We start from the raw sequence: 10,432 nt of genomic DNA on the forward strand, positions 1-10,432 counted from the left end.
TGGTCCAATGTTGGAATTATGTTTGTGAGTGCTACACCTGCTCTGGGGCAGGAAGTTTGCATACAATGTAAGGGAGGGATAGAGGCTTCTCTCTTATTCCTCCCTTTTTGCTCTTGCTGCTTTAGCTATCTTCCACTGCCATCAGCTATTGCCTTGTGCCACTCTGCCTTGGAGCCAGCCAAATATGGACTGAAACCTCCACAAACTGTGAGCTAAATAAACCTTTCCTTCCTTAATTTGGGGCGTTGGGTATTTTGTCTCAGCAACGAGAGGAAAGTAACCAAGACAGTAGCCCAGGCTGGTCTCAAACTCGCAATGATCCTCCTGACTCATCCTCTCAAGTACTGGGATTACAGGCATGCACCACTATGCCCAGCTGCAGTATATTATTGTTAGCCATCTAACTGTAGTACCTTGCATAAAGGGAAGTGCTCAATAAATATTTGTCAAATGAGTAAAAGAAATATGAGTAAAACACATATTATTTGATTTCAAAATTATTTACAAACCCTAATAACTAAATGTTGCATCTATATGTTTGTATATCTTTATGTTTGTATGTAGAAATGTTTGAAAGAATGAACAACAAAATGTTAACAAAGACTATCGTAGGAATGGAAGAGGAGTTGGAACAAAGACAAACTGGAGAATATCCTTTTTTTTCCTTATACATCTTTATTTTTGTTGTTTTTGCAGTAAATACTTGTGAAATTTGTATTTTGAGAAGAGATAACAAACATTTTTAAATGATGTTTAGGATAAACATATAGGGACAGATATAAGCAAAATATGTGCATTGAGACCCCCAAAATGTGTGAAACTAGGGGTGGTGGTGGGCAATGGGGTGGCTGAATCTAGGGTGTGTCCTGCTGGGATCAAGGATATGATGCAGGGACTGTTTCATGGTGACATGCTAGAATTAAAGCTGCCACACCCTGGGTGTGAGTGCTACCCATGCTAAGAGTGGGTAGCCTGGATAAGATATAAGGGAACAAAAGAGGATCACTGTTTGTTGCTTGCTGCCTTGCTGCCTTCTGCCTGCAATGAACTGTTTCTCCTCTGTGATGCTTCTGCCATGCCACACTGCCTTGGAGCCAGCTATCTATGAACTGAAGCCTCTACAGACTGTGAGTAAATAAAGTCAATAAATCTTTACTCCTTTAATTTTGGGTGTTGGGTATTGTGTCTAAGCAAAAAGAAAAGTAACTAAGACAACTATGAAACAACTATGTGGTGTTGCTCCCTGCACTCATAAGTGGAGGACAGAGTAGGCACATGGAAGTGGTTGGCCAATACAAAAGCAGAGAATTTTGTCTGTTTTTTTTGACAAGTTCTTGCAAAGTTGCTAATTTGCCAAGGCAGGGATCAAGCTTGTATTGTTCCTGCCACCATGTCCAGCTCAAAAGAAGTAGTTTTGAATAATGTGAAAATTGAGATAAAATGACATTTGTAATGAGTCTTCACGTCTCTGCAGCCGATGACACAAACATGCAGTGTATAGCAAGTTCTATAGAGTACCTGACATTGCTCTTAATACACAAGGGTCAGAAGAGAGAAAGGGGTGCTGGGCCAAGAAATTATGAAACACTGAATGTATCTTTAGAGAAACTGATTGTAGACCTTTCATGGGAAGATCTGTGTGACATAGAATCTATGATAACAACTACAGAGGAGAAGCAGAAAGTTCTGGTTCATCATAGATAACATATGTAACAAAGGAGATAAAAATAATGATTGGGTTGGGTGCAACAATATTCCAGTAAATTTGGAGATAAGAAGAGCTAGCTCTGTCTACAGATTTCAAGCAAAGCAATGCAACTCCTCCTTCAACCTTGAATGCTGCATTGTCTAGGGAAGAAAGGGGAACTGCAGGATGTAGAGAAATGAAATTAGTAATAAGAAAAAGGTAAACACAGGAGGCTGAGGCACAAGGACTGCCATGAGTTTGGGGCCAGCCTGGGCTACATAATGACTTCAACACTAGGTGAACTATATAGCTAGCATTGTCCCAAGAACAAACAAACAAAACAGGAAGATCCATTTTGGACCTAAAATGACCTGGATTCAAATGTAGGCTCATTAGAAATTTTGTGATCAGAAGTAAGCTACCTATGCCTCAACTATTTCATCTGTAAAATGGAAATAAGTGTCTACCTCATTAAACTGAAGGATATACGTGTAGAATATCTCATAGAAAGTGTTCAATAAATCATAACTAGGAATGATATCAAGTAGTGTTAAAGTCTATACAATGTACAAAAATGAATAATAGTGTCTTTACAATTTCAGGATAGGAAATAACTTTATAAATAACACAAAAAGCAACCTTAGATGTGCTTTGTATTAAAATTCAAATTTTCTGCAAGATAAATGATACTACAAATAAAAATAAAAAAGACTGGAAGGTTATATTTCCAATGTAAAATAAAGGAGGGGCTGGGGATTTAGCTCAGCGGCACAGTGCCTGCCTGGTAAGCGCAAAGTCGTGAGTTCGGTTCCCGGTACAGGAAAAAAAAAAAAAATGTAAAATAAAGGATTAGTACCTAGAGTATATAGAGAATTTCTGCATATAATTATAGAGAGACACAGAAACTGATTTGTTTTTAAAATAGGCAAAGGAAATTATTAGAAAAGTTTTAGAGGAGAAATCTTAAATTCATGGAAATAAAAATCAAAACAAGATAATACTTCTTATTAGTCACAGTCAGAAAAATTCTGCTAATGGAAGGTGTTCTGAAAAGATATTTTTAAAACAGGATCTTTCATAAAACTGCTAGACAAAAAACAAACTGAAACCAACAATTTGACAATAACCTGCTAAAGAAACAAATGTGCAGACCTTATGATCCAGCAATTTCACTTCTCGATACATGCTCTAAGAAAATACACACGTAAAATTTTTTAAGAATGTCTCTAGTTATACATGGAGACATGTACAAAGACAGCAATAGCAGTATACATAGCAAAATAACCAGAAATAATTTTGTCTATTAATAACTATTTGGCATAATCATGTGTTGGAAAACTATGTGCAAATTTAAAGGAAAGATAAAGATGTGTTCCTTTATGTAAGCAGAACTCCAAAACATAATTTCCTGTCTACAGTAGGAAGTAATTAAATATTTAAAAGCATCAACTAGCAAAAGTTTTTATTAAAAACTGAATTAGAGGATACACTCTAATTTGTGATAAATATTGTCTGTAAGGTGAACGAATGGGACTCTGTGAAGATAAAAGACTTTATCTGTAACTTCCATTGCCTTTATTTAAAAAGAGCTAAAAGCAAAGGGGATAAAATATTAATAATTAACAATTCTGGGTGTGTTGATATTTGTATACTTTCTTATTCTTGGTGCTTTTTTATCTATTAGATATTTCTCAAACAAAAGTATGACCCCCAAAAAGAAAACCACAAAGAACATCAGAGGCAAGAAGATCAGTTATGAGGCTGTTGCAACTTTCCTGCATTAGGATGTAAAAATAGGACACACTGCAATAGACAGGAGTCAGACACACAAGCTCCTAGTGACATGGGCCTTAGTTGCTATTTGAGTGTAGTTTTGTCCACTCATAGTGCCATAACAAAATATCATAGAGTAGGTATCTTAAACAACAGACATTTCTCTCTCCCCACTCTGGAGGCTGAGCTCAAATCAAGGGGCCTGTCACTGATCAGACTAAATAGGGGCTCACCTGGGTTTGCGGTCAGCTGCCTTCTCACTGCGTCCTCTCAAGGTATGGTAAGCAGGACAGAAAGAGATCTTGCTCTTCCCTTGTTATAAGGACACTAATCTAATTCAGGAGGGTCTCACCTTTATGACCTCATCTAACCATAATTACCCTCCAAATGCTCAAGTTCCAAATGCTATCTATTATGGTTTACATCTAGATGTCCCCCCAAAGCCTCATGTGCTCATAGGTGGAGCCTTTGGGAGCTGATTGGATCACGGGTTGTGATACAAATCACTGGATTAATCTACTCATGAGTTTATAGCTGCGTGTGATTTGGAAGGCAAAGCCTGGTTGAAAGAGGTGGGTCACTGGGTGTGTGGCCTAGAAGGATCTATCTCCTTCCCTCCTCCCTTGATCCTTCTCTCTGCTTTCCTGTGCCATGCCATGGAGTGTTTCTCCTCTGCCATGTCCTTCTGCCATGCCTTGGAAACAGAGACTAGGTGAAGTTTCAACTGCTGTGATGCTACTGGCCACAGAGAGTTCTCATATTGAGTTAGGAATTATGATATGACAACTGAGAGTTTGCCTTAGAGAAATTCCGAAAGGGTTAAGTGTTGAGTAGCACCACTAGGACCCAAGACTTTTGATCTCTAATCTACTGTGTGAATGGATAATGTGCTCTTATGTGTTGTTATTAATGCATCACTTCAAGCAGAAAACCATATAGAACAGGCTCACATGGACATGAGTTAGTACTATCTTAGAACCATATTGTATGACAGATATTGGTGGTAGCTGCATTAGCAAAAGAAGTAAAAACATCAGGGTCAATCTCCAAACTGAACCCCTGTATCCTATTTTGCATGCCAGTCTAGAAGCAACTGAGAAATCCAATGAATCATCTCTTCCTCCTTCCACCCTACTCCTTGCAGACAACTTGCAGGCATCTTCTAGGGAGCAGGCTCTGCCACAAACCCCGACATGCCACAGCTCTCAAATCCCCTGTGCTAATGACTTACGTTATAGACAAAAACCAGCAAAGCAACCCAAAATGTGCTCAGAGAGCTTCTGTGAGTATGGGCTGAGAACTAGGGGAACAACGAAGGAATTTTCTAGAAATAACACCTCCAAGTACATCTTAGATGACTGGAAAGTGGGAAACTCAAAATACAGAATATTTCTACGTAAAGTTAATTACTTTAATTTTGAGCTTATTTGACATAAGAGGCCTCTGACATCTTATAAACAATCTTTGACCAAAATCAAGCATGTGAAACAGCCCAATCTCACTAGCATCTTCTTGAGGCCAAAAGCAGTTTTCTCCTCCCCACTCCTGCCTGGCTCTAGCACACCCTCCTACCTCCTGAGTGGCTGGGAGGTCACCACCCACTGGCAAATAATCACAGCTACACAATCCCATTCAGCAATCTGGACACCACTTGCCAGTCCCATGGTCTCCTCAAATACTTGTCCCAGCACCAGGTAAATTTTGCCCCAAGTATTCTAGAGAACTCCCAGTTACATGCTAAATCTCAGCTGACATGCTCAGAGTAATCACTACCAGTAAGTATGCTAAATCCAGACTGTTTTAGTACCTTAACTCTGCTATGCACTAGCTGTGTGACCTTGGGCAAATTAATCTCTTTGTGCCTTATTTTATCTAAAACATTGGGGGAAAGAACTTTATCCCCTGCAGTGACTGTTGTGAGGTTAGGGCTTAGAGCAAAGCACGCACATAGGAAATTCTAGGGGACTCACTTCCCCCTGACTCCCTTGGGAAGAGTGACAGTGTTTCTCTGTGCTGCCATTTTATCTGGTATTGACCTGAGTTGATGTGACTCTCTTAACAGCTGTCCAACAGCTGTTTACATCATGGTGTCCACTAGACTGTGAGCTCCCTTAGGGCAGCAAGGTCTTGTTATTACCACTGTTATATATTCACCACCTGGCACAGGGCCAGAAACAAGAGAATCAACCAGTTCTGCTCTACTGCTGGTTTTAGGGCCAGGGATATAGCTCAGCAGCATAAGTGCCTGCCTAGCAATTGCAAGGTCCTGAGTTCAATTCTCTGTAACAAAAAAAAAAACACCCAGAAAACAAAAAGCAAAAAAAAAAAAAAAAGTCTATTGCTGGTTTTGAAATGCAAATTTGTTCAAACACAATTGATATGTTAGGAAACCGAGCATAATGTGAATTTCAAGTTTACCTATACATGAATGCATCTTTGAGAAACACAGAAAATGGGGGAGCTGAACTGAAGAGGAAACCCCAGCAGGCACACAACTCAAACACAAACAACCTCAACTCACCACTTGTTACAAGCTATAGACAACCAGATCTGCTGCTAACATCTTTCTACCCAATTACAGATTAACATCCTTCACTGCTTTATAGTATTTCACAAATTGCTTCTAACGCTCACTTGCATGAAGGAAAACTCCAAATCTTTTTCTAGATAAAGTGTCGTACATATATTATAGTACGTATAAGCTTTCTAACCACTTAATGTATGTAAAACAGTTCTGCCACATTCATTAGATTCCTATCTTTTTAAAGTTGTCACTGATAAATTTCTCAGTGTTATGCCCCTGCCCACACACTTTTCCAATAAGCCCTGTGGTTTTGTGTGACTATATCTTGTGATCGATAGGAACTTTCTCTTCATAGACATCTAAAACTGCTAAAACTATAATCGCTGTTAGTTGCAATAGGCTGTTTGGACTAGCTAAAGGCCACAAGTATTTATCCATAGCCAACTGTAAGCCAGACATGGTAATAAGCAGTGAAGGTAGTGTGGAATGCCTGTAACTCCGTCTAGTGGGGAGAAAAACTTCAAGTAGCTTCGATAGAGTAAGACAGATGTTATTGAAAACTAATGCAAGATCTTCTTTTCAGCTTTAAGATCTTTTTATTCTTTTATGTATTCTTTTTAATTTTTTTATTAGTACATATCTCTCATGACCTCAGGGAATTGGCAAAGACCTCCCAGAGGAAGGATTCCTCCCTTCAAGATCTTTCCTCTGCGTGGTTTCCTTCCTCATTTACTGAGCCCCTCGGTGCCGAGCAGAGGCAGGACAGGGAAGAGTTAATGTGGCACAGGCTGAGCGGGAGAAAGGCCCAGAGGGAAGCAGGTGGAACAGCTACATAAAGGGTCCCACGGCACCGGGCAAGATGGAGAGGAGCTGCTAATGCACGGTGCCCAGGATCTTTCCGCAGTCGATTGATTTCTTCCTCATTCAACAGGTATTATACTTGTGCTGGGAAGTCTGTCTACTCATCCCGCCTCCTCCAGCATCAGAGCTGCTTCTTCCTCGTACGCCTGCTACTCTGGGTTGAGTGCCATTTCCTCCGTCTGTCATCGCTCCTCCCTAAAACACCACCCCCGCCACTGCTACCTTTCTGGATCACCAAGAGTGAAAACAAAAGGAGACAAATCAGAAAAGGTTTTTCTTCTCGCTACCATCTCTCTTTCACCCATGCTCCCCAGCCCCAACTTCAACTCACCTGTTCAAGTTTACTGCTTCAACACCAAATTTAGAATGTAAGTACCCCACACTTCCAAACCAACCCAATTTTTTCCTGTCCCTCCGAGCTCCCAGCATCACTCAAGATCCCATCAGCCTCCCATCACCGTTTCTCTCTCTTCCCACTCTGCCTGCTCACCTCTCGCAGGGTCGGTGCACAGAATGTTAATGCTGGGAAACACCTCACTTCATTGTACCCACTCCCCTTCTTGAGCTGAGAAAGCTGAGGCTCAGAGATCCCTCCCAAAGATAAAGTCAAGGGCAGGATACCTTGATCCCCACCCAACTTTGGTTTTCTCCTCCAATACAGAGGCTGAGACTAATGCCACTCAGACCTGAAAAGAAGAGAGTTCATCTCAGCTCTGCTCTCAGCTGGTCTCCAGCTGGAAGGCTCTGGCGTGGCAGCCACTGCAGCAGTCGCCTTCCTCGTTACGTCCTCCTATTGCCATCCCCCACGGCCCCTACAGCCCTTCTGGGATTTTAGGAATGAAGACTTCTCTCATCCTTGCTGGGACTGTGAGCATAATTAGCCATCCCGAACCCACCAAGCAAAGGTTATCCTGGTGACCGGCCTGGCCCTTCGCTACTCCTGTACATACTCCATGGATGGGTGTGTGTCACGGTGACACTCCCCAAGTCTGTCCTGCTGTTCCTCGCTGCTCAGGAATCATGCCCACACGAACCTACAGCTTCACGCCCCACAGGATGGTAGAAACTCCACCGTCCAATTCCACCTTCCTACACCCACCCTTCTTCATACTGACTGGCATTCCAGGGTTAGGGCGTGCCCAGGCCTGGCTGGCACTGATGTTTGGGCCCATGTACCTGCTGGCCCTGCTGGGCAATGGGGCACTTCTCACGGTGGTGCGAGTAGACTCCACACTGCACCAGCCCATGTTTCTACTTCTGGCCACACTGGCAGCCACAGACCTGGGCTTAGCCACATCGATAGGCCCTGCGTTGCTGGCTGTGCTGTGGCTTGGGCCCCGGCCTATACCGTATGCTGCCTGCCTGGTGCAGATGTTCTTCGTGCACGCGCTGACTGCTGTGGAATCTGGTGTGCTTCTGGCCATGGCCTGTGACCGTGCCGTGGCTGTAGGGCGCCCACTGCACTACCCTGTCCTAGTTACCAAGGCCCGTGTGGGCTACGCAGCTTTGGCGCTGGCACTCAAAGCCATAGCCATTGTTGTGCCATTCCCTCTGCTGGTGGCACGATTTGAGCACTTCTGTGCCGAGACCATACGCCATGCCTACTGTGCACACATGGCAGTGGTAGAGCTGGTGGTGGGTAACACACGCGCCAACAACTTGTATGGGCTGGCACTTTCACTGGCCGTGTCAGGTGTGGATATTGTGGGCATCACTGGCTCCTACGGGCTCATTGCCCATGCCGTGCTGCGGCTGCCCACCCGGGAAGCCCGTGCCAAGGCCTTCGGCACATGTACTTCTCACATCTGTGTCATTCTGGCCTTCTATGTGCCTGGTCTCTTCTCCTACCTCACACACCGCTTCGGTCGTCACACTGTCCCAAAGCCTGTGCACGTCCTACTCTCCATCATCTACTTACTGCTGCCTCCAGCCCTCAACCCCCTCATCTACGGTGTCCGCACCAAGCAGATCAGGGAGCGACTCCTGGAAACGCTCACATTCAGAAAAGCCCAGTTCTAATGGACAAGGGGAACAGTGGAGTCTGGAGGGAAGGAGGGGCGGCATCCGGAGGAACACTGGGGTCAGCACTGTGGCTTTCTCTGTACACAACCGCGATGACTAGGCAGGTATTTTCTGTGAAGCTCCGTGTGTCCCACTGGCATCTGTAGACTTTGGCCCAGCCTTGAGGAGGCAGAAGGCAAGGGGCTATGCGTTACCAAGCAAGGAAAACAAGAGAATCAGTTGGGACCAGAAATCAATCAACTGAGGGAAATCTTTCCTTACTCCCACCCCTATCATTTCAACCTAAGCCTGCCTAAGCTCCTCTACAGATCCCAAACTTGGGGACCTGGCCACTGAAGATGCCTGAGCGCTTCTGTGTGATTACAGCCCTTCCTATCCTTGAAGCCAGATGCTGCTGTCAGCCTGTCTTCAGGAAGGGAGCTATACAGGGTTATCCCCTACTTCTGAGAGTCTAGATGTGACTGTGAGTCAATTTGTCCAGAACACTGCTTTTTTTTTGTTTTCAGAACACTGCTTTTTAAGCTATCCCAATGGTCTCTCGTAATCACTATTCCCCCTCCCTAATCCCACTAAGTCTCAAGAATTAACAGCTAGAATCTTTCCCTGGGCCTGTGGCTTCAGGGGTAGGGATTCAAATGAAAAAAAAAACTTTGGTGTCCCAGAAAAAATTATGCTGCCTGGGGTATCACCTGCTTGCCTGGGGTTGTCACAATGACTGCTTGCCAATCTCCTGTGTACCCTCTACCAAGAATGTATCATCCCCAGATGAATTCCCCACTGGCACCCCTATCTACCTTGGTCAGTGTCATGTAAAGCTCATGATGTTGTTGCAATATGATGAAATAGGAATATTTCACACTGCTGCAGCTGCCAGAGGAAAAAGGTATTAAACAGGAAGTGTCATGGTGTTGCCTAACAGAGGACTCACTTTCAGAGAGGACTCCACAGGAAAAGGGACATTGCATAAAAGGTCTTTCATACCAGCACGGTGTTCAAAATCTCTTATGGAAAGTAGGGAGTCACTATTATGCAATCAAAGATGCTGCAAGCTGCACAGGCATATCCCAGCTCTCCAAGAGAACTATCACAATCACAGGTAACCATGAAGACATAGAGCCAGCAGCAACCCAACCAACTGAATTCAGATAGCTGGACCAAGTACCATGGGACACCACCTAGAAGAGGCAGCTGCAGACCTGAAAACGTAGATGATGCCATCTCTGGGACCACATGGAGTCTTCCCAGGTCCTTATCAACAAGAACTGAAGAGACAGCACACACAATCTACATGATTGTTGGGTGTTGCTATACTGAATCCAAGTAGGTAAGAAGAGTATCTAAAAATCAGTGCAATGTGGATTCAGTCATTCTCAAGACTAATTTTTTTTTCCATAAAGTTCTCAGTTTAAAACCCCTCCAAACAATGATTGTGTGAATAACTGACAAAACACTAATCTGAATGGGTAGTAAGTCTTTAAGATACATATATTCTTCACTTAGTGATTCCCTTTTAATAAAAACATATTCTGAAAAAAATAATCGAGATGTGAACAAACATGTATACA

General features: G+C 43.2%; 3 protein-coding genes across 4 annotated transcripts in view; 1 reads left to right on the forward strand and 2 right to left on the reverse strand.

Moving 5' to 3' along the window:
- Positions 1 to 3,760, reverse strand: part of LOC102012951 (olfactory receptor 52N2) — a 163,249-nt gene extending 159,489 nt beyond the window's left edge. Inside the window, exon 1 of one of the 2 annotated variants that reach the window (XM_005380112.1) lies at positions 3,694 to 3,760. The gene's annotated coding sequence lies outside the window, so the exon portion shown is untranslated. The remainder of the gene's footprint in view (positions 1 to 3,693) is intronic. The other variant, XM_005380109.1, reaches the window with a different exon arrangement.
- LOC106146227 (olfactory receptor 56A4-like) overlaps positions 1 to 3,772 on the reverse strand; it is a 99,394-nt gene extending 95,622 nt beyond the window's left edge. Inside the window, exon 1 of the mRNA XM_005380108.2 lies at positions 3,694 to 3,772. The gene's annotated coding sequence lies outside the window, so the exon portion shown is untranslated. The remainder of the gene's footprint in view (positions 1 to 3,693) is intronic.
- Positions 3,773 to 7,898: 4,126 nt separating this feature from the next.
- On the forward strand, positions 7,899 to 8,864 carry LOC102015189 (olfactory receptor 52W1). The gene has a single exon (XM_005380116.1). The coding sequence runs from the start codon at positions 7,902 to 7,904 to the stop codon at positions 8,862 to 8,864; it is 963 nt and encodes a 320-aa protein (XP_005380173.1). The 5' UTR covers positions 7,899 to 7,901.
- The last annotated feature ends 1,568 nt before the right edge of the window (positions 8,865 to 10,432 follow it).

The sequence above is a fragment of the Chinchilla lanigera genome, unplaced genomic scaffold (genome assembly GCF_000276665.1).
Source record: "Chinchilla lanigera isolate Chin_1 unplaced genomic scaffold, ChiLan1.0 scaffold00013, whole genome shotgun sequence".
NCBI lineage: Eukaryota > Metazoa > Chordata > Mammalia > Rodentia > Chinchillidae > Chinchilla > Chinchilla lanigera.